Source organism: Equus caballus, chromosome 12, assembly GCF_041296265.1.
Source record: "Equus caballus isolate H_3958 breed thoroughbred chromosome 12, TB-T2T, whole genome shotgun sequence".
NCBI lineage: Eukaryota > Metazoa > Chordata > Mammalia > Perissodactyla > Equidae > Equus > Equus caballus.
Window position 1 is genome coordinate 2,960,851 of NC_091695.1, and position 27,609 is coordinate 2,988,459.

Consider the following 27,609-nt stretch of genomic DNA (forward strand, 5'->3'; position numbering starts at 1 on the left):
TGGATTTATATCTGTGGTCAGGGGCGAGCCCGGAGGCCCAACCCCAGCACCTGAGACGTGCTTCTGGAGGCTGACCTGGAGACTCAAGAGGTCTTTTTGGTCCTGGCAGTGGCCCAGCGCTCGGCTTGGGGAGTGGAGCAAGAAGCCTGGGCATGGAGCCACTTTGTAAGGAGCCAGCAGAGCTGTTTAATCTGCCAGAGGCACGTATCAGCGTGGGGGCAGAACGGAGGCTGGGCCAGCAGGACGCCGTCCCTGGGCGGGGCTGAGGTCTCAGCAAGGTCACTCCTGGGGATGGGCAGAAGGAGAAGATAGCCCCTCCTCTGCCATCCAGAGAAGCTTCTCGTCCATAGGGACCATGAGAAGTGGTCTTGCTGCACCTTAGTTGTGACAGGAGTGGGACAGGCCTTCTGGTCCCCAAGGCATGTGCTTTCACTCAACTTTTCACTGAGGACACTCGACGTGCAAGTCCTACGCTGAGCAAGGGGATGGAGCATGAGCTGGACGGCGTGGCCCCTCCTCGGACCCATTCTCTTTGAGAATCCTGACGCCACCCAGCCTGCATCAGCACTGGGGAGTCCGGCCTCTGCATGTCCCTTCTCAGCCACCTGACAGTGAGAGCTGTCACTTCTCTTCTTGGGTTGCTTCCTTGGCTTCTTGGTCCAAAGTTTCTTCTGTTGCAGTTTAAAATAGAATTAGACATCACAGAATCGACGCACTCCCTAGGGTCATGAAGATCCTTTGTCCAACGTCCCTTTTTGTCAGGCCAGTACTCTTGTCTGCGCCATGGTGCCCATTCTGGATTGATTCTCCAAAGGCCTGGCGAGGGACCCGGAAAAGGTGAGCTCTGGTGGGGTGGAGAAGAAACTCACGGGGCCCTGTGGGGTTTGCAGCGTACACTGGGGACAGCGGGGACATGCTGACATACGAGAGCAGGGCAGTGACCCTATGGGTCTTCCGTGTGTGTATTATGCTCCTTTAACAATCAGTGAGCACCGAGGCTGTGAGGCCTGTGCTGGGCTCTGGGGACAGTGCTGAACAAGACAGACGAGCGTCTTACCCTCATGGCACGTTCCAGTGGAGAGACAGACAATGACAAGTTAAATAAGCAAGTAGACACATACGTTTATTAAACCAATACAACTTCATACTGGGGAGCGGGCAGACATAAACAGGACTCGTGACTGAGAAGAAAAGGAGGGGTCCTCTGTGGAGGGAGCAGCCTGAGAAAGCCTGTCTGAGGGAGGGACGCGCTGGCTGAGCTCTGAAAGATGAGTGATTTTGTGAAAACCAGGGGAGAGAGCTGGGGGCAGGCAGCAAGTGCAGAGGCCCTGGGGCAGGGAGCGCTTGGAGAACCTTGGAACTGATGCAAGGTTGGTGTGCTGAGGCCAGCGACAGATCAGGAGGCAGAGGTTGGCCAATGTCATCATGCTTAGAGGCTGCTGAGAAATGGCGGGGCTATGAACTAAGTCGGTGCAGAGATGAGGAGAAACGGACCAGTGTGACTATATTTTGGAGACAGAAGCAGCAGGACTTGCTGATGGAGTGAATGGGGTGAGGACGGGGGGTGGCAGGAAGGGGGCGCCAGTGCTGTCTCCCACACTTCAGGTTGGAGCTGTTCTTTGCAGAGATGGAGAAGCCTGGGAAAGGCGGATCAGGTTTGGAGGATAAACAAGATCCACTTTACTTTCTGGAAAGCACTACTTTCCAGAAATCCTAATCCCAGAGCTCAGGACCAGCAGTTCCCAGGGGCCAGATTAGGGGAAGAAGGCTGGATTAGGGGAAGACCCGCCCAGGGCAGCAAACCCAGTGAGGGGGAGGCCCAGTTTTTGGGGGAGAGATGCTATGGAGGGTGACCTGGGGTGCCCCTGGGGCTGGTGGGAAGTCAGACGCCCCCACTCAGCAAGCCGATGCCTCCCACAGCTGGCTGTCCCCAACCTGGGAGAGGGAGCCCTGGTCGTGCCCCTCTGTGCCAGGGAGGCGCCAACCCAGAAACAGAGGCCAGGCAGCCACGCCCATGGCCCCGACGGCCAGGGGGCTCCTGGGGTAAAGGCAGGGTGACCCTCTGCAGCCGGGTTGACCTTCCTGCGAGGTTCAGGAGGGAGAATTCAGAGAGGCCAGGGGCATAAGAGGCTCTGGGATTGCCGCCCTCAATGCCACCACTACTTCCCCCGAGCTGGGTCCCGGGCTGTGCATCTCCTTCTGCCCGGTCCACTGTCCTCCAGCAGGTCCCTTCCAGCCTCGGACGTCAGCCAGGGCTGCAGGGGAGGCGGGGGTGCACCCCCTCAGAGCAGAAGGAGGGGGCCGGTGGACACAGCTAGTGGGCGACCAGTCGGCCCTGGAGCCCGCCGGGAGGTCCCTTCACGCCGGCCTCGTTCAGCAGCGCTGAGCGTCTGCAGCGCGGCCCGTCCCGCGCCGGGTCACGACGCAGAGCCAGCCCAGCTCCGCCCGGAGGACCGGCGGATGGAGGAGCGAGCGCGCCGGCCCGACCCTCGGCTCCGGCTCCTTCTGGGCGCCCGCTTCCTCTCCGGGTGCCGGAGCCTTCCAGAAGCATCGCCCAGGGCCCACTCCCACCAGCCGGTGAGCCTCACACCGTTTATTCCGATTTAAGCCCATTTCTTTCATCCTGTCACATGAGACTGAAATGCGGGGAGAAATCCGCTTGTAAGGAACACGGACGGGTTCACGGACGGACGTTTCTAGGAGTTTGGCCCTGACGCCGAGAGCACGAGAAGCCCTTGAGGGGTCTCAGGCAAGAGGACGGCCTTAGACTTCCAGTTAGAAGACGCGGGGCAGCGCGGGGTGGGGGAGCCCCGGAACGACCGGGGAGACAGGGCCCTCGCCCCCCACCCCACAGTCGGCCAGCCCGCTCCGGGGCTGCGCGGTCCGGCCGGCAGGGGCCCCGGGCGTGCCGGAGGGTGACGACGCTGGGGGCAGCCGCGCCGTCGGGAAGATTGCGCTCCATCCCTCCGTCTGGTCGAGAAGCGGCGGGGCCTCGGCTCCCGGCCGGGTCGCAGCGCGGCTCCACCGGCCCCCGGGCGCCGGGCGGGAAGGCCGCTCAGCGCGAGGCCCGTGCGCGCCACGAACGCGGCGCCGCGCAGGAGCCGGGCGACCGGACCCGCCCCGGTGGGGGGTCCCTGCACCGCCCGCCCGGGACGGAGGCGACGAGGGGACAGCGGGCGCGTCTGCCGCCGGGCTCGGGAGCTGGCCTCAGCGGCCCGCGGTGGGCCTGCCCGCTCCCTTCTCCCTCCTCTCTCGTGGCCCTCGGCCTGGGGTCTTCTCCGAGGAAGCGTCGCCCCGCCCGGGTTCCCAGGGAGGCGCGCCCCCCGCCCCACTCCCCGCCTCTCCGGGTCTTTGTTCCGACAGCGGGCCCCGGGGACCACAAGGGGGGGCGTGGGCGCCACCTGCTGGGCTTAGGGGGCAAGCTCTGGCTGCGCCCAGGTGTTCAGACATTTCCCTCGCGTTGTGGCTTTTGGGCATAAGAAGGATCTTGGGTCACCAAAGAGGGTACACCAAATGACAAGGAACCTCTTCTCTAGGAGTAACCCTGGGGACAGAGCCCCATTTCAGCCAGTGGCAGGAAATTCCCAGTGCCAAGAGGGGCTGCCTATTATCTGAGTGCTCAGGTGATGGGGACACAGGGTGAAGAGTGGGGGTGGCGGGAAGAGGAATGATGGGAACACAGGCAGAGAGGACAGGCTGCTTAGGATGACTTCCTAGGCCCCCGTCACGTGTTGTGAGTCCCCAAGGATGGACAGGAGCTAAGCCAGTGTGAAGGCAGACATTCCAGAGAGGGTGCAGCGAGGCCGGGACATCCGTGCGGCCATCCCACTCAGGCCCAGGGCTGGCCGCTCCTTTTCTGCCCCCTCCAGCATTGGGCTGGCCCCTGGGAAATGCTGGTCCTGAGCTCTGGGATAGCGGCAGGACACTCTGTAATAGTGCCAGTGTCTGCCCTCCGCTGTCACCCTGCAGACTCCTCTTACTGTCGCCCCACGGCTCCCAGCCCTTCCTCCTCCCACGGAAGCGAAACCAGCGTGGCTGGACCCCCAGGCCCACAGACCTGAAGCCAGGCACGGCCTGAAAGCAGGGGCACGCTGGCGCGCAGATGCCTCTGCAGGGGCTCAAAGGACTGCTCTGCGGTGAGAGGGTGCTGCTGAGGTTGACTTAGGCAGAGCGATCCGAGGCCACGTTAATTCCATGCGAACGCCATTGAGAGAGAGACAAAACCCTTTAATCCATGGAAATTGGGCGTTACAGCAGTTTCCAGTCGATATCCTAAGGAATACAGTGACTCTCACTCCCGGATGCCGAACCAGCCAAAGGAAGCCTGGAGTAGGAGCTTCGTCAGAGTTCCTGAAACCCTAACCAAGCGGAGGCCATCCCCTGAGCTGAGGATGCAGTACCTTTATGACAGTGACCCCAGAGCCCTCTGACATCCCAAAGCATCTCTCAATTCACTAGCATTCAGCTTGTTGGAACACTGCAGTCCTCCACTGTGTGTGTGTCTGTCTAAGGTCGTGCGGCTAGTGCAACGCTGATGCCCACAGACAAGAAAGTCCCCTTCTTCAGCCAAGGGGTCTACTTCGTAGTTTGCTGTAAATCTGCGAGCTGCCATCACCTAAGGGGTTATCTTATCTCCACTTACAGATGAGGCGGAAGGCCCATCAGTCTTTCCCCAGAGCCCAGGGCAAAAGAAACTCAGCTTCTCAGACCGACCTTTAAGAGCTCTGGACATTTCCTCAAATGAAGGATGATCCTCTGTCCTTGGAGGTTAGGGTCCTCTGGCACCAACTAGAAATACTATTAAAAAATATTTTCTTCTTTCTTAGTTGTAAAAAGGACAATTAAGCCACAGAAATGTGAACATTACAGAAAGTAGTATAAGTCAGCATCATGCAGAAAGAGAGTGCTGAGGAATTCGCAATATTTGGAAGTCAGCAGTTACCAGTTCAAGATAGTTCTTGTAAATGCTCAACCACTGGAAAACTTTCAAAATGCCAGGCAGCCATGGTTTCTAGACGAAAATATTTAAAAAAATAATAAAAACCCTCTCTCACTTCTGATAACATCTCAACTTACTAAATAATGGAGAGCTTTTTGCCCCGCATTGGACTCACTTCCTGGAAACTGGTAAATACCAGACCACAGAGCTTGACTAATGGCTGCTGGACATGGTGCCACAGTGTGTGTTTGCACAACCGGCTCACGTGGGAAAGACCCACATGTCTGGTCCTCACGTCAATGTCTCTGGACCTGAAAATCACCAGAAAAGGGAGGCAAAGGAGGCCAAAGACGGAAGTGGTCAGGCAGGACTGATGAGGGAGAGAGCTGAAAGTCGCCAGATTAAGGGAAAAGTTCAGCCATCTGTGAGGAATCCAAGTTTTCTTTTCTCAGAATCAAGGCAGGAAGGGAGAAACCACTGGCCTTTGAATTGAAAGACCCAGATTCAAGTTCTACTCAGCCCTGGACCTCCCCGAGCTGACTGCTCCTCAGTGAAATGCACAAATACTTAATGAGTGGAAGGTGAAGAGGCAGAAAGATATTTGGGAAAATGTTTCAAATGCTTTTAAGTGCCACACAGGCGAAGAGGTTTATCATGAGAAAAGATGCCAAGATGGTGTGCATGTTATTACTCACAATTCTTTCATTCTTAAGTGCAAACCAGTTCAGGCAAAAAAGGAATCTTCTGGTTCAGATGATGGGGGCAGTGGTTACCAGAGCTAATCAAATATCCCATTTCTTTTTCTTCCTGGTATGTGGCAGGACTGAAGTGCTCTGCCCCCTTTAAAGCTAGGAGTCACCATGTGACTTGCCTGTCACTTCTGGGCAGAAACTTTAAGAGCAAGGCTGCCATCTGCCACCTTCCCTCATCCCACCTCAGGGATTGTGGAGGCACATGTTGAGATGAAGGTCCCATCGCCCTGGGCCTGAGTGACTACGGTGAGCAGGAGTTGCCCTCCGTCCCCAGCTTTCATTGGCTGTGCAGCCAAAGTAAACTTTTGTCATGATGAAAGCCACTGCCACTTGGGACTGTTTGTTACTGAGGCATAACCTTGCACTGACTGCATTTCCTTAGTTTCTGTTTTTTTTGTGTGAGGAAGATTGTCCCTGAGCTAACATCTGTGCCAGTCTTCTTCTATTTTGTATGTGGGATGCCTCCACAGTGTGGTTTTCATGAGTGCTGTGTAGGTCTGCCCCCAAGATCCGAACCCGTGAACCCCAGGCTGCTGAAGCAGAGCATGCAGAACTTACCCACTATGCCACCAGGCTGGCCCCTTATTTTCTCTATTCTTTTTAATTTTAATTTTTTTTATTTTGGTGAGGAAGATTGTTGCTGTGCTAACATCTGTGCCAATCTTCCTCTATTTTGTATGTGGGACACTGCCACAGCATGGCTTGATGAGCAGTATGTAGGTCCATGCCCAGGATCTGAACCTGCAAACCCCAGGCTGCTGAGGCAGAGCATGCAAACCCAACCAGTACACCACCGGGCTGGCCCCTATTTTCTGTATTCTTGATGCTCTGGCATTTGGGGCCTTGGTCCTGGAGAGACTGCCCTTCCCAGGGGTAGCTAACAACTATCCAAAACATGCCTTTGATACACAGATCAACAAATCCACAGCCACACCCCCAACCATGTTGTGTTTTTTTTGAGGAAGATTAGCCCTGAGCTAACATCTGCTGCCAATCCTCCTCTTTTTGCAGAGGAAGATTGGCCCTGAGCTAATATCCATGCCCATCTTCCTCTATTTTACATGTGGGACACCTGCCTTAGCATGGCTTGATAAGCAGTGTGTAGGTCCATGCCTGGGATCCAAACTGGTGAACCCTGGGCCGCCGAAGTGGAATGCACGAACTTAACCACTGTGCCACCGGGCCAGCCCCTCAACTATGTCTTTTATCAAACTCTTCCACACCAAGGCAATATTCCCCCTGCCCTGGGTCACCCCAGGACCAGGTACTGGACAACCAGGGACCATTCCGGTAGCCCAGAGCCCGCCAGAATTCTTCAAACTGTTGAACCCTAAACTTACTCAGCACACCTACGCTGCCTCACCCATTCCTTCCTGTGAACACCCCAATAAAGGCCCTGCGCCATCTTCTCCCCGGCCCTCTCTGACCCCTGACCAGCCTGGTCCTTCCCTATGTGACCCTGCGTGACGGGCTGTGCCTCCCGTTTCTAGGATCTGTAATATAAACTTCTTCCTCTACTACAATCATTTCTGTGTTTGTGTGTCTCACCACTCCTGATACAAACAAATCCTGGGTACATTTTAACACAAGCCAGGTCCATCTTGACCGATAGGCTAGGAGGACAGAATTGGCATCAGACACACTGGATTTCCCCCTCCTCTCCCCAGCCTCTGCGTAGCTCTGCTCTGGGCTAGCCTCTCCCCATGCAGACAGGCTTTCTCTGTGCGGCAGGAAGGTGGACCGAGCATCCTGGCTTTGCTATCAGAGCTCAGAGGCAGGAGGTGGTCTTCTCTGCTGATTCCAGCAGAAAAAGCCATAGAGAAAGACTCAGATTGGCCCAATTTGAGTCATGTACAGTCCTGGGACAATCTCTGTGGGACATAGGGATGGATCAGTATTGAGCCACACACTCACTCCTGTGGCCATGGGTGGGAAATGCTGGGCAGCCAGGAGCACAGGCACCACCGAGATCTGTCCTGGCCCTTCTGTGGATGGAGTTTGGAAATCCAAACTGTGCCGCACCCTAAGGAAAGGACGGTTTGCAGAGAGCTGCTCATGACACAAAGTACTACTGGGAAAGCAGACAAGCACCAAATGAAGGAACTTCCTTTGAGATCAACAGGCAGTAAATAGGAGGTTTTTCTGAGACACGGTCAGGCCAACCAGAAACACGGTCTCTACAAACCCATCTCCCGAGGAGCAGACAACAGACCCCTTGACAGCACCGAGGGGAGGGCAGCAGACGTTTACGGAACTTCCCCGTAGTTATGGAACACCCTCTGTAAGCCACGCCCCCAGAGGTCCTGCTCAGGGGAGCCGGCTGGAGGAGCTCCGACTGCAAAGCCCCATGCGGGGCTCCCTGCTTCCAGTCACCCTTACGGAGGCCCAGAGGACAGGGACTGGACATCTTGGTCTGCGGTCCCAGCGAGAGGGAGGAGAGCAGACAGGGGACGAACTCATGACAAGGCCGAACACAACCTGAGGCGGGGACCAGGGGCTCTCGACCTGGAAGGAGCGGGCTGGCTTCCAGGGTCCACGAACTTGTCACTGAAGGTAAAAAGTGGAACGCTCACTTCCCACAGGAAGGATGCACAGCTTCCAGCAGATTCCCAGTGCCTACAGCCCCGAAGGATTCAGAACCGCCATCTTGCAGAAGGCAGCTCAGCTTCTGCGAGAGCAGACAGAGAGGAGCACTTTCCTAGTGTCTCAGGAGTAAATTTTCTCATCTCTACTTCGGTTCCAGGGTTTTCCAAATGGAGCTAAAGTCACAGGCTCCGTGTCCCTTGCAGAGTCCTGTGTGTTAGAGAGAAAGCTAGAAATCTGGGCCAAAGTCCTAATGAGGCCACTTCCCAGCAGATGACTTGACCTCAAAGAGCTGATTCCTTCAAGGACAAAGGGAGGATAACAGTCACTGTCGCACCAACCCTCTGATGGTGGACGAGCAGTAGATGCACAGAGCTCTCTGCGTCACCGCCATTGGCGCTCGGAGCTAACGTCACCAGGCCCTTCCTGTGTGCCCTCACAGCGCTAAGTGCTCTTAGAGACGCTATGTCCTTTCATCTTCACAAAAGCCCCACAGAGCAGATACTGTTACCATCCCCATTTAATTAAAAAAACTGGGGGGAAGCAAGGCCGAGAGGCCAAGCGCCTTCCCATGGAGCAGGGGCGCCCGCCCCGAGCCCTCTGCACACACCACTCGGGAAGCCGCCCAAACAGAGCGACCTGGACGGGGAGACCCCGACACACTGAGTCCCGACAATGCGCCAGGCACGTGACAGAGATGACCTCGTCGGGTTAAACCCTGAGGCGTGCTTCCATCACAGCTCTTGTAACAGGTACACCCCGACTGTCCACCTTGCTTTCTTTCGCTCTAGGTGACAGACACTCGGAAAGCAGTGAGAGTCGATGCCCGGTGTCAGGTCACACCTTGCTCACAGGCTTAGCTGCGAGTTAGGGAGCTGGGGTCACCTTTACGAACAAGCGGCAGCACCTCAGGCTGAGGACAGAAGCTACCAGAGCCCTGAGCAGAATCACGACCTTGTGGAACTGCTATTTATTTCCAATCCCTCCCACTTCCTCACCCCGGAGCGGCTGCCATCAATCACGGAAGGGGCCGCTGGCTGCACGAGGGGCCTCAGCACCCACGTCAGACCCCGACGCTGGAAGGTGGTCCAGCGGGCCCAGGGAGCTCGGGAAGGCACCAGACTTCAGCAGGGGGCCACACTGCGGTGGCCCTGCTCTGTGGGGTCTGCCTGGCTCCTCTGGCAGAGAGGCGGGAACTGCTGGCGTCACCCACCTGACTCCCGGCTGTGTCCCAGGCGTGGAAATGGCCCCATCAGAGCCACCGCTGGAAGGGAACTTATTAGACCAGCTCCACAGTTCGGGCCTGAACTTTCCATCAGCCACACAGAGGCGGCTGAAGAAGCAAATGTCCCCTTGGCTGCCCCGCGGGCAGAGTCGCAACACAGGAGCCGGTCAGAGACGGAGGCTTCTGCTCAGCAGCCTCAGAAAGAGAAAGAGAAGCAGTGGGAGAATGGCATGGGCACAGCTGCTCCCTTCTGATCCAGCTGTGCCTTCCTGATGGCAGCCTGCCTCTGTCCCCACTGCCCTGCCTCCTCCCAGGGCAGCTGCGGCCCTGAGTGCTTCCTCGAGGCCGAGCAGTGGCCTGGGCTGGGCCAGCAGCTGGCAGTCACTTGTTGGCCACGGCAGAGAGCTGGTCTCGGATGCGGCCCAGCCCATCTAACATGGTGTCCAGCGTTTCCTTACTCAGCTCCATGGTGACCGCTGAGACAGAGGGCCCGTCTCCACACACACTGGGATCTTCCTGGATCTGAAAAGAAAAAGGGCCCCCAGTCAAAGCTGCCTCTTGTGCTCGCCCCGTGCTGGGGACCCTCTATGGAGGGGCTCCCTGCCCAGAGCTGCCAAGCGGCCCAGCCCTGGACTTCCAGCAAACGGGGCGAGCAAGGGATGTAGCTCATGGGCTCGGCCATTTCTGGCTCATTGGGTGCTCAGGGCGGGGACCAGGGACGCCCAGGCTCACTTGGCCCCAGGCCCCTCGCTCTCCGCGGTCAGTGGGAAGATAGCACAGGGGTCCACACTGGCACTGTACACAGCGGGCTCGAGGGGTACATAAGAATCTACTGGGAGGCAGGAAAAATATTACAACTTCTAGTTATATTTATTTGTATCTTTAAAAAAAAGTAAGCTTTACTAAAATTGAAAACTTGCTTGTTAGAGGCGCCCTTACACTTTCATTTTCCTACAGGTGCTGCATTTCTGGGTGTCTGGTAAAGCAAACACAGCATTTACATGATCTGGTTTTAACTAAACAAGCCTTAAAAATGGAGATGTGGCTTAAAAAGGTTCCTGAGAAGAACTGTAAAGTGAAGACAACAGCAAGGAGGCACAAGCATGGGCACAAGAGAATGAAGAACTGACGCTTCCCCAGCTGCTGAGAGGAGCTGCTCGTCAGCACCTACAGACGGCGAGAGCCCGGCCCCACTGGGCGAGAAGCTGGCCGAGGCAGACACGCTCAGGAGGGCAGCCTGACACCTGAACGCACGCCCTACTGTTGAAGCCAAACTTCCCTCTAAGTGTGGAAGGTACCTTTCAGGTATCACAAATTATTTTTAAAGTTTATGCTTTGTGTTTATCATTTAAAATTTATTTCAGCCCATGCTGTACCCTATCTACGTTAATACAGCAGTACACACACACTTTGTCAATACTGCATTTAGGGGTGCTAAATGCTTCTCGTAGAGATCCCTGAACTTTGGAGACTGGGACTCTTGATGGCCTGCAGGGGTGCCGAGTCACTGCTGTCCCATCTTTTTTTGTGTGTGAGGAAGATTGGCCCTGAGCTAACATCTGTTGCCAATCTTCCTCTTTTTGCTTGAGGAAGATTGTCACTGAGCTAGCATCTGTGCCCATCTTCCTCTATTTTATGTGCGATGCTGCCACAGTGTGGCTTGATGAGCAGTGCTGGGTCCATGCCTGGCATCTGAACCTGTGAAGTCTGGGCTGCTGAAAGGGGAGCGTGTGAACTTAACTACTACGCCACTGGGCTAGCCCCCGCTTCTTTCCTTCTAAGCAGCGTGACGAGGATGTACCTTCATCTGGAGCAGGCAGGTGGGCACGGCCATGCGGCTGATGCTGTCTGAAGCGGTTTTGATATCCACTCTCCAGTCCAGGTCGACCAGGCGTGGCAGAGAGACTGTGGAGGGGACAGTGGCGCTCAGAGCTTGCGCCCCTGCGTGTCTGAGCCTCTGCTCTCTGACAGGCAGCTCTCGGGGCTGTACGTGCGTAATGCATCTGATCCACCCAGCCAGTCTCTGAGGGAGATGGCCAGACGGCACCCAGGACCCTACAGCGCGTCAGGGACCTCACTCAGCACCGCGGGGTGCCGCCTGCACTAGCACTCAGCGATGGCTTCTGCCTGAACACCCAGCCCTCCAGATGTCAGGTGGGAATGAGAAATGACATAAGGAGGAGAAGAGGAGGTCGTGGCTCAAGTCTTAGGGAACGTGCAGCAGTGACGACAGTGGAAAGCTTTGGTTTGAGAGACATGCAGGCTTGAATCCAGGTTCCACCGCTCGTCTCACCTCCAAGCCTGTTTCTCATCTGTAAAAGGGGTCACCCTGGCCTCGCTCACAGGGTTGCTGGGAGGACTAAAGCAACTGATGCAGGGAGAGTTCGCCAGCATTGTGGCTGGCTTCAGCACTGTCACTGACAGGGTTAGTGACCATTTATTAAACACCCACTTTTACTCAACCTTTCAAATTAATTTCAATTATGGTTAATTTTTTTCCTCATTGAAATATACTTATTTTAACTACTTCACTTTCTGCTTTGGACATTTCTGTTGTTTTTTTAAACAATAAGTTTTATATTATATTAAGTTTACAATGAGAAAAAAATTAAAAAATAGAATTAAAAAGACAAACACAATGACACTGCTTGGTCTGAGATTAGAATCACTCACTTTGAGTTTCGCTTCAAAATTCGGGCCCCGGCAGATTGAGAGCTGGGCTGGGAGGGGCAAGGAGGAAGAGGCGGGGCTCCGGGTACTCACTCTGGTTTGCTTGGGTTTCACTTCTCCAAGTAGATCTGCATCAGAGGGAAAGACGAGGAAAAAAGAACGGAAAGAGATGAGAAGGGGGTCTCCTGATAAGGAGGGAGGCCTCTGCCCTCTGTGATCTTCAAACATGTAATCACCTCCTGGCAGGAAAGGACCACAGCAACGCCCCCTCCAACAAGCCGCTGTTGTTTGTTTACTGTACAAAGCTCAGTGATGCGAGGGCTGTAAATGCCGTTGGTCAGTTTTCACGGCTTTGGGCAAAAAAGGAAAGCTTCACGCACTGTAATCTTATCTTGCTATCGTCCTCAGAGACAAAACAGAAAAGGTCAACCTGTTCTCTTTTTGCTGAGCATCTACCAGACAAAGTACTGCATCTTACACAAAAGACACCCAACCGGATCTAATGCCACAGCAAACAGCATCACAGTGCAAGCAGAGGCAGGGTAAAACGTGGTCACGGAGGAGAAAGTTTCTAAACAAACAAGACCCTTGGTAACTGGCATTATCGGTCATGACCATCAGAGAGGTCTTTCGAGCCTGCTGCTGACCCGCAGTTCACCAGTTCTGCTTAAACTGTACGTGTCTAAAAGGACTTGCCCAGTCAGAGAATACACAGATAATTCACAAAAGAAATCAACATGACCGGTACACATATGAATAAGATATTCGACGTGGCGAGTATCAAAGACACAAATTGAAATGAGGGATCATTTGCCATTTGGGAAGCTGGGAAACAATGTAAAAGAGTTCCCTCAGTGCTGGTGAAGGCGTGGGGAGAGCGGCACACGCCCGTCCTGCTGGGAACAGCTGCTGCATCTTTCCAGTGGTCGACCTGCGCCGGTGAAGCCAAAGCCTCCGCACGCGCCTGGCTTCGACCAGTCAGGCAGTGACGACGCTGACGAGCAGAGTTCCCACGGTACACTGCGCACCGAGGGGAACCTGCCAGTAGCCCAAGGAATGTCTGAATTCGACATGAGTTCTCCATAAAATGGAATATATTTAGCCATTAAATATGATATTGAAGATAAATACTCATTGACCTAAAAAATCATTAACATTAATACTTTTAATTGAAAACAAGCAAGTTATAAAATGGCGTGACCCTATTGTGTTAAAAACAATTTTCAAGAAGACACGGACCTCCCTCTACGTGTAAATAGAATAAAGGAGTCTGGGAGGCTTTCCACGCAGGAATGAACACCGCTAGCCCTCCACGTGGCAGGACGAGGGTTTGCCTCTTTTTGCTTACCTGTGTTTTCCAACTTTTCAATAATGAACATATTATTTCTAGAACAGGAAAAAAAAAATATAAGCATCACAAGGAACTCAAGAAATGAGCACTCACACGTGTTCCAGGATGATTTTCGTCAGCAGGTTTTTGAGGTTCTGGTGGAAATTCTCAGGAAAGAGAGCCAGAATCGCCTCGGCCGAGGACAGGTCACGGAAGGCAGCCAGCCTGGTGAGGCGGTGCAGAGCCTGGAGCAGCTGCAGGACAGAGCCAGAGTGGAGCCCTGAGTGCTGGGGAGGGGCGGGGCGGGCGGGGGCAGGGCTCTACCCCCCGCTGCTGGGAAGAGGGCCTGCCACACACTGCCACCGTCCTTCAACAGAGGCCCATGAGTGTGAGGCCTGCATCGCAGACGCCGACGCCCACGGGCCTCGGACACAGGCCTCAGCTGCTCCGAGTCCATCTGCCGCTGTAGGAGACAGATGCCGCCCCCTGACACAGGAAGCTGTCACCCTGCCAGAAGCTCTCTTCCTAGGGGCCAAGGGTTAACAAATCCCCTTTCCTTGTGCAGAGACTCTGACCTTCAGTTAACTTGCTAGCCTGTTCCCCTGGTAGCCTGAGAGAAGTGGAGAGTCAGCTGTGTCACGAGGCAGCACTGCCGGGGTCCCCTGCCTCGGACTGGGAGACCGCACAGAGCCCCGCGGGGCCCACAGCTTTCGTGGGCTTCCCTGAGTGCGGCTGCTCGCTCCTCCCTAGAACCTGGAGCTGCACTTACTGAGCTGTTACCAGAGGTAACAACTGGCTCCCGTAGGTTTCGGCTTTGAATCCACGGTGGTAGGAGCGTCATGTCCCTGCCCTAGGCTGTCACCTGGGAGGGCAAAGAGAACAAACAGCCCCAGGCTGGCTGTGTGGACTCCGTGTGGAAGAGGAGTGCCTGGCCCTGCCGTGCTAAAAGGCTGTGTTCCACCCTAGGTGCTTCTAAGGGAAGCTGTAGCCAAATGTGGCCTGTGGGCTCCTGTGACAACGATGCTTAGCAGAGCTAAGAAGACCCTGGAGTAACCGCCTCTGCTTTGGGGCTTTCTCTGATGCCACGGAGGCTGCTTGGCTGCAGACAGTACAACCCAGAGGTGAGGGGATGCTCACCCCGTACCCACGAGGGGTGCGGGTTAGTGGACAGATGCCCCAGCCTCCCCACCCTCCAGGGGACAATTCTCGGGCGTGCTCCTCATGGTTTCTTACAGGATCCCGAGGCTGAGCCCCCGTTGCCCGCAGCAGCAGCCACTCATTAACAGACCTTTTTGTTAGCTTGTCTGTCTCCCTGCTTGATTGTCTGCTCTCCCTCCTTTGGGCTTTCTAGAATCATCTCCCAAATAACTACCTGCATGCAAGTCTTTGCTTCAGGGTCTACTTTTGAGGGACCCAAACTAAGTCCCCAAATCACTTCCACAGTCTTGCTCCTGCCTTTGACTCTTCCACAGATGACTTCAATGAAAAAGTTCGGATTAAAAAAGTAGTAACAACAACACAGGCCCACGTGGATGGACTCCTGTCTCAGAGGGGAGAGGAGAGACGAGGCTGTGAGAGACAGCCTGAGTCGCCGTGCTTTTCCTCTTGGCCGCCAGCTGAGGTCAGCTGCGGTCCAGCAGCACGTGCTCCCTCATTGTGCTCAGGGCTCAGAGCTCCTGCCCAGGGGCCCCTGGAAAGTCTGCCTTAACAGCCAGCCGACAGTTATCAGCATCGGCAAGTTGCAAGTTGGGAAAGAAAATCACCAAAAGGTTGGCTTTTGTCCACACTGAAGGTAACAATCCTGAAAAGGAAATGGTCAGGAGCTCTGATTCTGGGATAGCTTCTGCCATCCATGCCTCTCTTATCAAAAGGAAGTGACAGTTCAAAGACAATAGCTTTTAAGTTCATTAACATTAAAAAAATCTATTTTAAGTTTGCTATAATGTCAACTCACATTGCAGGGGACACATTTCCTCGGATGGGGCAATGCCTGGGAAGTCAGGAAAGAGACTGACGAGTTGAGAGTCCAGGGGTTAAAGGTCATTTCTGACCACACTTACCTGCTTGGCCTCCTCCTGGGTCACAGACAAGCTGGAACACGTAATATCCAAGAGTTTTTTTGAGCCAAGGGCTGAACTGGAAAAGCTCTCTTGGCACAGCTGTCTGACAACATCTTTCGAGGAGGCCTATGATTTAATTCACAGATGAAAACAAGGAACAAACTCAGACTCTGGAAATACATGTGTTAGAACATAACATTGTCTCAGGAACAGTGTGACACCTTTGAGATTCAAGATTAAAAGTGCAGAGGACACTCTATGTCTAATGGAGTGGATGTACTTTTCCTTATTCTTCCTGTTAAGCACAACTGAAATTCCTGGGCACTAGACAGAAAACAAACATAACAGGAGTCTGAAAGCAGAGAGGAGAAGACGGACCTGCCATGGACCTCACAACCAAGGAATGAGATGGTGGAGAGTTCCCTGGGTTTTCTTTTTGGGCATCTATCCCAGACTTGGAGCTGAAGAAGAGAGCAACCCAGAATGCCAATGGGGGCAATAAAAAAAGCTCCAACACACACCACTCTCTCCAACCAGAGGACCAAGAGAGGCACAGCTTAGCAAGACAGAAAACTTTTAGACAATAACTGCTCGACTCCAGGAAAACACCACAGAAAGAACTGCATTCCCCACTGTCACTTCACATCAGCAAAAGCTGAGTGGAGAGCCTAGACTTCTACCCTTGTGACGCTGTAACAAGGTGTCCCAACACTCCTGCTGGAGCCGTGTCAGAGAAGGCCACGCAGGGAGCTGGAGCTTCATCTCCACCAAGCAGTAGCAAGCCCCACCACCTCACGGCACTAGTGCAGACTAGATGGAGCAAGCACTTTTACCCCTGCCCAGTGGTGACAAGGAACCCCAAATTTTAGGTGTCAACAGGAGCCAAGTGGGGAACCAGGACTTTTACCTCCAACTGGCAGTAATGAGGCAGCAAGCCCCCTTCCCTACCTGAGCAGTATCAGAGGAAGCCACCTAAAACAGAAGATTTAGGTAATATCCAGAGTCTGAGGACACAATATGGAAATGTCCAGGTTTCAACTAAAAATCACTCATTAGGGGCTGGCCCTGTGGCCGAGTGGTTAAGTTCACGCGCTCCGCTTCGGCGGCCCAGGGTTTCACGGGTTCAGATCCTGGGAACGGACATGGCGCCACTCGTCAGGCCATGCTGAGGCGGTGTCCCACATGCCACAACTAGAATGACCCACAACTAAAATATACAACTATACACTGGGGGGATTTGGGGAGAAAAAGCAGAAAGAGAAAAACAAAAGAGAAGATTGGCAACAGTTGTTAGCTCAGGTGCCAATCTTTAAAAACAAAACAAAAATCACTCATCATACCAAGAGCCAGAAAGATCTCAAACTGAATGAAAAAAGACAATCAACAGATGCTAACATCAAGAGGAGAGATGTTAAAATTATCTGAAAGGGATTTTAAAGCAGCCATGATAAAACAATTCAACAAGTAATTATAAACAGGCTTGAAACAAATAAAAAAATAGAAAGTCTCAGCAAAGAAACAGAAGATACAAAGAAGAACAAAATGGAAATTTTAGAACTGAAAAATACAATAACCTAACTAAAAAGTTCAGCAGATGGGCTCAGCACCAGAATGGAAGTGACGGAGGAAAGAATCAGTGAACTGGAAGACAGAAGAATAGAAATGACCCAACCTGAACAACAGAGAAGATGGACTGAAAATAAAGAGCAGAGCCTCAGGGATCTGTGGGACTGTCACATATAATGTAACATCCAGCAATGACATCTAACGTTCATGTAATTGGAGTCCTAGAAGGAGAGGATAAGAGACAGCAAGACTGAAAAATACTCAGACATAATGGCTGAAAACTTTCCAATTTAGCTCGCAACGTTTGCATACATTCAAGAAACTAAGCAAATCCTAAACAGGATAAATCCAAAGACATTCACGCCAAAACACATCATAATTAAACTTCCAAAAACTAAAGGCAAAGAAAAATCTTGAAAGCAGTGAGAGAGAAGTAATATCCTATCCACAAGGAAAAAACAATTAGAATGATAGCAGATTTCACATCAGGAACCATGGAGGAAAGAAGGAAGCGGCACATTTTTCAGATGCTGAAATAAAGAACTTGAACCTGGAATCTTACAGCCATTCCTTATCCACACCCTTCAAGAATAAAGAGGAAATCAAGACATTCTCAGATGAAGCAAAACTAAGAAAATTTGTCACAAATTTTACCCTAAAAGATTGGTTGAAAGAAGTTCTCTTAACCGAAGGGAAACAATAAGAGAAACCTTGGAACATCACGAAGAAAGACAGAACACGATAAGCAAAAAATACAGGTAAATACAGTAGGCTTTCCGTCTCCTCTTGAGTTTCTAAATTCTGTTTGAAAGTTGAAGCAAAAATTATACCAGTCTGTGATGTGGCTCTAATGTATGCAGAGGAGATATTTAAGACAATTATATTGTAAATGAAGGAAGGGATATAAACAGAAGTAAGGTTTCTATATTTCACCCTAACAGGTAAAGTGACGACACTGATAGACTGTGCTAAGTTATGTACATGTAATGTAATACCTAGAGCAACCACTAAAAAGGCCATAAAAAGAAATGCACTGTAAAACACTACAGATAAATCAAAATAGAATTCTAAAAAAATGTCCAAATAACCCACAGGAAGGCAGAGGAGAGTAAAAAGAAACAAAAAAATAACAGACAGAAAACAAAAAATAAAATGACAGACTTAAGCCCTAACATCAATAATTACAAAAGCTGTAAATGGTCTAAATATACCAATTAAAAGACAGAAACTGGCAGAGTGGATTAAAAAATATGACTCAATTAAATGCTGTCTACAAGAATTTCCCTTCAAATATAGTGATAGAGACAGGTTAAAAGTAAAAGAAAGGAAAAAGACATATCACACAAACATTAATTAAAGGAAAGCAAGAGGGGCTACGTTAATATCAGATGAAGTAGATGTCACAGCAAAGAAAATTACCAGACACAGGTATGATAAAAGGCTCTATCTATCAAGAAGACAGCCTAAATGTGTATACACCCAGCAAGAGAATTGCAAAATTGTAAAGCAAAACCAGATAGAAATGAAAGCAGAAATAGAGAAATCCACAAATATAGTTGGAGACTTCAACACCCGTCTTTCAACAATTAATAGGACCACTAGACAGATATTCAACAAGGACACAGAAGAATTCAATGACACCATCAATCAGTCTAATTGACATTTATGGAACACTACCCAGTAGCAGCAGAATACACATTATTTTCAAGTGCTCACTGAACATATACCAAGATAGGTGATATTCTGGGCCATAAAACAAACCTTAACAAATTTAAACTTACTGAAATCATTCAATGTGTTCTCGGTGACCACGATAGAATCAAACTAGAAATCAGTAACAGAAAGATGACAAGAAAATGTCCAAACACTTGGAAACAAACAACATACTTCTAAATAATCCAAAGATCAAAGAGGACGTCTCTTAAAAACCTACGTTGAATGAATGAAAATGAAAAGACAACATACCAAAATTCTGGGGACACAGCCAAGGTAGTGTTGAGAGGGAAATTTATAGCACTAAATGCATATATTAGAAAAGAAGAAAAGTCTCAAATCAGTAATTTAAGCTCCTATCACAAGAACCTAGGGGAAAAAAGAGAATAATAAACCCAAAGCAAGAAGGAAGGAAAAAACAAAGAGCAGAAACCAATGAAACTAAAGGCAGAAAAATAGAGAAATCAGTGGAACAAAGAGTTTGTTTTTTGAAAATATCAATAAAATTGACAAACCTTTAGCAAGACTGACAGTTAAAAAGAGACGAGACACAAATACCAATATCAGGAGTGAAATGGGGCATATCACTACAGATTGCTACACATCCTGTAGATTTCAAAAGGAAAATAAGAGAAAAACTACAAACAACTCTATATCCACAAATTTGACAGCTTAAATGAAAGGGATCAATTCCTCAGAAAACATAAACTACCACAACTCCCCCAATATGAAATTAATAATTTGAATAGCTCTAAACTATTAAAGAAATTGAATTCATAATTTTAAAACTCCCCAAAAAGAAATCTCCAGGCCCAGATGGTTTCACGGATAATTCTTACAAACATTTAAAGCAAGAATTAACCAATTCTACACAACCTCTTCTAGAAAACAGAAGAGGAGGGAACGCTTCCCAGTTCATGTCATAAAGCTAGGATTACCCTGACACCAAAATCAAAGACCGTACAAAAGGAAACACCCCGCAACTACAGACCAACATCCCTCATAAACACAGATGCAGAAACCCTTAACAAACTATTAGCAAACAGAAGTCAGCAATATATAAAAAGGATTACTCACTATCACTCTGTGGGATTTATTCCAGGGATGCCAGACTGGTTCAATATTTGAAAAATCTAGGTAATCCACCATATTAATAGGCTCAAGAAGAAAATCACGTGATGTCAATCAATGCATAAAAAGCAGCAGACAAAATTCAACATCCATTCTTGATGAAAACTCTCATAAAAACAGGAATAGTGGGGAACTTCCTCAACTTGATAAAGAGCATCTACAAAAAACCTAGAGATAACATTATAATTAATGCTGGAAGACAAGGTGGGAACAAGACAAGGACGTCTGCTCTCACTACTCTTATTCAACACAGTGCTGAAAATCCTAGCCACTGAAATAAGGAAAGAAGAAGAAATAAAAGGTATACAGATCAGAAAGGAAGAAATGAAATTCTCCCTATTTGCAGATAATATGATTGTCTACGAAGAAAGTTCCAAGGAATGTACCAAAAAACTATTAGAATAAGTGAGTTCAGGAAGTTAGCAGAAACAAGCATACAAAAATCGGTTGTATTTCTATACACAACTAATGAACAAGTGGACACTGGAATTAAAAATACAATGTATCGTTTGCAATTGCTCAAAAAAAGAGAAATACTTAGGTATAAATCTGACACAACACGTACAGGATTTGTACAGGCATATCTCAGAGACACCGTGGGTTTGGTTCCAGACCACATGAATTTTTTGTGTCCCAGTGCATATACAAGTTATGTTTATACTATACTGCAGTCTATTAAGTATGCAACAGCATTATGTCTAAAACAACAATGTGCACACCTTAATTAAAAAATATTTTATTGCTAAAAAATGCTAACCATCAACTACTGAGCCTTCAGTAAGTCCTAATCTTTTTGCTGATGTAAAAAACATAGTACCAGCAAAACTCAATAAAGCAAAGTGCAATAAAATGTGGTATTGCCTGTAGGCTGAAAATTATACAACACAGATGAAAGAAATCAAAGATCTAACTAAACAGGGAGACATATCATGATCATGGATGGGAAGATTCAACACACCAAAGATGTCAACTCTCCTCTAATTAATACACAAGTTTAACGCAATTTCTATCAAAATCACACCATGTTTTTTTAGATATAGCCAAGATCATTCTAAAATTTCTATAGGAAGGCAAAGGAATTAGAATAGCTAAAACAACTTTGATAAAGAATGAAGCAGGAAGAATGACGATATGATTTGAAGACTTATGACAGTAATCAAGACCGTATGGTCTTGTCAGAGGGATAGACAAAGAGATCAATGGGACAAATAGAGAACCTGAAACAGAGCTACACAAATATGCCCAACTGATTCTTGACAAAGTTGCAAAAGCAACTCAGCAGAGGAAAGACAGCCTTTCAACAAATGGTGCTGGAACAACTGGACATTCATAGGCAAAACAAAGACAAAAAACTCTCAAGTTGCCTCACGCATCTCATATTAAATTAACTCAAGCTAGATCATGGACTTAAATGTAAAACATAATGTAAACGCAAAATGTAAAACTATAAAACTTTTAGAAAAAACAGGAGAAAATCTGGGGATCTATGGCATGGCAAAGAGTTAGACTTGACATCAAAAGCACATTCATAAAAGAAGAGGCGAAATCACAACGGATAACAGAGAAATACAAAAGATTCTAAGAGCATACTATGAAAAGCTATATGCCAACAAATTGGACAATCTAGAAGAAATGGATAAATTCTTAGACTCTTACAACCTTCCAAAGCTGAATCAAGAAGAAACAGAGAATCTGAATAGATCAATCACAAGTAAAGAGATTGAAACAGTAATCAAATACCTCCCAAAAAATAAAAGTCCAGGAGCAGATGGCTTCTCTGGAGAATTCTACCAAACATTCAAAGATTTATTACCTCTCCTTCTCAAATTATTCCAAAAAATTTGGGAAGATGGAACACTTCCTAACACATTCTAAGGGGCCAACATCACCCTGATCCCAAAGTCAGACAAGGACAACACAAAGAAGGAAAATTACAGGCCAATATTGCTGATGAACCCATGTTCATCAAAAATCCTCAACAAAATAGTGGCAACCCAAACACAGCAATACATCAAAAAGATCATACACCATGATCAAGTGGGATTTATACCAGGGACACAGGGATGGTTCAACATCCGCAAATCAATCAATGTGATACACCACATTAACAAAATGAGGAATAAAAACCACATGATCATCTCAGTAGATGCAGAGAAAGGATTTAACAAGATCCAACATCAATTTATCATAAAAATTTTTAATAAAATGGGGATAGCAGGAAAGTACCCCAATATAATAAAGGCCATATATGACAAACCCACTGCCAACATCACACTCAACGGGGAAAAACTGAAAGCCATCCCTCTGAGAACAGGAACTAGACAAGGAAGCCCACTCTCACCACTCTTATTCAACAGAGTACTGGAGGTTTTGGCCAGAGAAACTAGGCAAGAAAAAGAAATAAAAGGAATCCAAATAGGAAATGAAGAAGTGAAACTCTCACTGTTTGCAGATGACATGATTTTATACACAGAAAACTCTAAAGAATCCATCGGAAAACTATTAGAAATAATCAAGAACTACAGTAAAGTTGCAGGGTACAAAATCAACTTACAAAAATCAGTTGCATTTCTATACTCTAATAATAAACTAACAGAACGAGAACTCAAGAATACAATCCCATTTACAATTGCAACAAAGAGAATAAAATATTTACGGATAAATTTAACCAAGGAGGTGAAAGACCTATATAATGAAATCTGTAAGACATTACTGAAAGAAATCGATGATAACACAAAGGAATGGAAAGATATTCCATGCACATGGATTGGAAGAATAAACACAGTTAAAGTGACCACACTACCCAAAGCAATCTACAGATTCAATGCTATCCCAATCAGAATCCCAAAGACATTCTTCACGGAAATAGCACAAAGAATCCTAAAATCCCTATGGGGCAACAAAAGACCCCAAATAGCTAAAGCAATCCTGAGAAAAAGAACAAAGCTGGAGGCATCACAATCCCTGACTTCAAAATATACTACAAAGTGGGGCTGGCCCCGTGGCCGAGTGGTTAAGTTCGCGTGCTCCGCTGCAGGCGGCCCAGTGTTTCGTTGGTTCGAATCCTGGGCGCGGACATGACACTGCTCATCAAACCACGCTGAGGCGGCGTCCCACACACCACAACTAGAAGGACCCACAACCAAGAATATACAACTATGTACCGGGGGGGCTTTGGGGAGAAAAAAGGAAAAAATAAAAAATCTTAAAAAAAAAAAAATATACTACAAAGTTATAGTGATCAAAACAGCATGGTACGGGTACAAAAACAGACACACAGATCAATGGAACAGAACTGAAAGCCTAGAAATAAAACCACAAATCTACAGACAGCTGATCTTCAACAAAGGTGCTCAGAACATACAATGGAGAAAGGAAAGTCTCTTCGATAAATGGTGCTGGAAAAACTGGACAGCCACATGCAAAAGAATGAAAGTAGACCATTATCTTTCACCATACATAAAAGTTAACTCAAAATGAATTAAAGACTTGAAGGTAAGACCTGAAACCATAAAACCTGTAGGAGAAAATATAGGCAGTACACTCTTTGACATCAGTCTTAAAATGATCTTTTCGAATACCATGTCTACTTGGACAAGGGAAATGAAAGAAAAAATAAACAAATGGGATTTCATTAGACTAAAGAGCTTCTGCAAGGCAAAGGAAACCAGGGTCAAAACAAAAAGACAACCATCAAATGGGATAAAATATTTGCAAATCATATATCTGACAAAGGGTTGATCTCCATAATATATAAAGAACTCACACAACTGAACACCAAAAAACAAAAAATCTGATCTAAAAATGGGCAGAGGATATGAACAGACATTTCTCCAAAGAAGATATACAGATGGCCAACAGGCACATGAAAAGATGTTCAGCATCACTAATCATCAGGGAAATTCAAATCAAAACTATACTAAGATATCACCTTATACCCATTAGAATGGCTATAATCACCAACACAAAAAATAACAAACGTTGGAGAGGATGTGGAGAAAAGGGAACTCTCACATACTGCTGGTGGGAATGCAAACTGGTGCAGCCACTAGGGAAAAGAGTACGGAGATTTTTCAAAAAATTAAAAATAGAAATAGCATACAATCCAGCTATCTCACTACTGGGTATTTATCCAAAGAACCTGAAATCAACAATTCAAAGAGACTTGTGCACCCCTATGTTCACTGCAGCATTACTCACAAAAGCCAAGACGTGGAAGCAACCCAAGTGCCCATCCACTGATGAATGGATAAAGAAGATGTGGTATAAATACACAATGGGATACTACTCAGCCATAGAGAAAGACAAAATCCTCCCATTTGCAACAACGTGGATGGACCTGGAGGGTACTATGCTGAGCGAAATAAGCCGGACCGAGAAAGACAAACACCATATGATTTCATTCACATCTGGAAGATAGACAGACAGACAGACAAAGAGAACAGTTTAGTGGTTACCAGGGGGAAGGGGGTTGTGGGTGGCACAAGGGGTCAAGGGGTGCACTTATATGGTGACTGACAAATAATAATGTGTACAACCAAAATTTCACAATGTCGTAAACTATTATGACCTCAACAACAACAAAAAAAGCACATTCATAAAAGGAAACAATTTTGATAAATTGTACCTGACCAAATTAAAACTTTTGCTCTGCAAAAGCTTCTGTTATGGATTGAATTGAGTCTCCTTAAAATTCACATACTGAAGTCCTAAACCTCAGCATCTTAAAATGTGACCTCATTTAGACACAGGGTTGTTGCAGATATAACTAGTTAAGATGAGGTCATAGGATGGACCCTGACCCAATATGACCAGTGTCCTTATTAAAAGGGAAAATTTAGACACAGAGACACAAACTGGAGAACGCCATGTGAGGATGAATGCAGAAATCTACAAGCCAAAGTACACCAAATATTGCCAGAAACCAAGAGAAGCTAGGAGAGGGGCATAGAACAAATGGTCCCTCACAGCCCTTGGAAGGAATCAACGTGGCTGACACCTGATCTCAGACTTCTGGCCTCCACAGGACTGTGAGACAATGAATTTCTGTGGTTTAAGGCCCTGAGTTTGTGGTACTTTGTTACAGCAGACACAGCAAATTAATACACCTCTATAAAGAGGATGAAAACACAGCTATAGCTTAGGAGAAAATATCTGCCAACCACATATCCAACAAAGGACTAGTATTTAGAATATATAAAGACTCTTAAAACGCAAAAGTAAAAAAGGAAACAATACAATTAGAACATAAGCAAATGATATAAAGAGATATTTCCCTGAAGAAGATGCACAGATGGTCAACAAGCACATGAAAAGATGGTCAATGTCATTAACTACTAGGGAAATTCAAACTAAAGCCACAATGAGATATAAATACACACCTATCAGAAAGGCTCAAATAAAACACAGTGATGACAACAAATGCTGGCGAGGATGGGGAGGAAGTGGATCACTCAGACACTGCTGGTGGGAATGCAAGGTGGTACAGCCACTCTGGCAAACAGTTTGGCAGTTAAAAAAAATAACCCAAACATGCAACTAACAAATTATCTGACAACTGTACTTCTGGTTATTTACTTCAGAGAAATAAAGGCTTATATTCATACAAAAACCTGTATGCAAATGTTTGCAGCAGCTTTATTTGTAATAGCAAAAAACTGGAAACAATCTAGATGTCATACTATGGAATGACAATAAAAAAAGGAACTATTGATACTCACAAAGGGAATGAATCTCCAGAGAACTGGGCTGGGCAAAAACAGCCAATCCCAAAAGGTTACATAATATATGATTCCATTTCTATAACATTCTTGAAATGACAAAATTATAGAAATGAAGAACAGATTACTGAATGCCAGAGGTTAAGGAGGAGATGGGGCAGAGGGGAAGTGGATGTGGTTATAAAAGGGCAACACGAAGCATCCTGTGATGATGCAAACGTCCTGTATCTTGACTGTATCAAGGTCAATACCCCGCTTGTGATATTATACTATAGTTCCACAAGAGGTTACCACTGGGGGGAACTGGGTAAAAGGTAAATGGGATCTCTCTGTATTATTCTCTACAACGGCATGTAAATGTATAATTAACTCAAAATAAAAAGTTTACGTGTTTTTGTAAAAAAAAGGAAGTACAGGGACATTAGGAATGAAAATGAGTGAACTACTGCTACATGATGGCAAGCGAAAAGAGCCAGACACAAATAAGCATATGTTGTATTCCATTTGTGTGAAGTTCAAACACAGGCAATATTAAATTGATGGTGTCAGAAGTAAGCATAGTGGTTACCATTGGGGAGGAGAGTGCAGAAGGAGCAACAGAGGCACCTCTGGGCTAGTGGGGATGTTTCATTTTCGGACCGTGGCGGTGGTTACACCAGTATGTAATAAACCATTAAGGTGTGCATTTATGATCTGTGCAATTTTCTGTGCATGTTACACATTAATAACAATTTTAAAAGTTTATTAAATAAAAAAGTCTATACGACGAATAGGCCTGGGGATGGTGGACAGAGCAGCCACGAGCAGAGTGAAAAGGCACTGGGCTGGGAGGCGAGAGCCCTAGGTTTCCAGTCCCAGCTTTATTACTTCATTCACTAGCTCATGTAGCAGCTATTTACTGAGCACATGCTGTCTGCCAGGCGTTGGGGAAACACTTGTTGGGGATCCATCCGTGAATAACATGCAGCAGATGCCTTTAGGGATGGAGAAAATGAGTGAACACTGGAGGCTGGAGGTTAAAACAAAACAGGGACCATTGCAGGGACCAATGAAGACGTTGTGCCATGAACTGCTGAGTGTCATTAACTCAATTCTCTTCATCTGCAGGTGGGGGGGAAAAAAAAAAGGGCAAGGCCCCTCATGGATCTTCTATTCTTGTGACAAGTTCCACAGAGGAAGAAAAAGCCGCCCCTTCTTCTATACGGGAAGTCGGAAGTTAAGCAAACAGAGACAACCCATCATTTCATCTGATCCTTACAAAGCCCGATGAAGTAGGCCCGTTTCAACCTCGCAGTCTTTTAAGTGATTATCAGGAGGTTTTGAGCCTTACACAGGGTAAAGCAAGTACGGAAATCCCGGGACTCTAGAGAACACGGAAGGCGCGCTCACTTGGGGCGGGAGGGACGCAGAGGAGAGCCTTTCCCAACCACGGAGCGCGTGGGGCCGCGCGGGCCTAGCAACGCCCGCCCCATGCAGCTCTCGCCACAGCCAGGCCGAGAGGAGTAGCAGGGATGTTCGGACAGCGCCTTCATGCCCGTGATCTTCTTCGTCCCCCCACCACGCCGTCCGGCAGGGCGGTATTCTGTTCCTGCCTTCAAAAGGCTCCGAAAGGCCAACCACTTGCCCGGGGTCACATAGGCAGTGGGGGAGACGTGGGTCCTCCTAATTCCAATTCCTGCTCTGACCAAAGCCCCGGGGACAAAGGCCTGCCTCACGCTGACCCCACCTCTCCAATTTACCTTCAGCAGGTTCTGGAGCGCTACAAAGCTCTCCGCCGTCAGCGCGGCCATCTTCCTCGCGTCACGTGACTGCAGCCTCGGCGGCGCGCGGTCACGTGGCTCCGGCGTCTGCCGCGGGGATTGCCGGGAGCTGTAGTCTCTCAGGATGGCGGGCGCTGCCAGGGTCGTGTCGCTGCGGGGA

General features: G+C 48.2%; 1 protein-coding gene and 1 long non-coding RNA gene across 6 annotated transcripts; one reads left to right on the top strand and one right to left on the bottom strand.

The window, feature by feature from the left end:
- Positions 1-1,616: 1,616 nt before the first annotated feature.
- LOC138916562 (uncharacterized) lies at positions 1,617-12,138 on the top strand. Its single transcript, XR_011423830.1, has 2 exons — positions 1,617-2,577; positions 10,457-12,138. It is a non-coding gene; the product is annotated as an uncharacterized lncRNA (long non-coding RNA).
- COMMD9 (COMM domain containing 9) lies at positions 4,207-27,609 on the bottom strand. Of its 5 annotated transcripts, none has more exons than XM_070229320.1 (8): positions 27,429-27,523; positions 19,916-20,137; positions 15,560-15,685; positions 13,614-13,753; positions 12,263-12,297; positions 11,301-11,404; positions 9,488-10,021; positions 4,207-8,484 (listed from the first exon to the last, which is right to left on the bottom strand). In XM_070229320.1, exons 2-7 carry the CDS (start codon positions 19,985-19,987, stop codon positions 9,881-9,883), a joined length of 618 nt encoding a protein of 205 aa, XP_070085421.1. In that variant the 5' UTR covers positions 19,988-20,137; positions 27,429-27,523; the 3' UTR covers positions 4,207-8,484; positions 9,488-9,880. The 5 variants fall into 5 exon arrangements, with proteins under 5 accessions (XP_070085421.1, XP_070085423.1, XP_005598090.1 ...); XM_070229321.1 differs by having other exon boundaries at positions 7,800-8,359; XM_070229322.1 differs by lacking the exon at positions 19,916-20,137 and having other exon boundaries at positions 4,207-8,359; positions 27,429-27,609.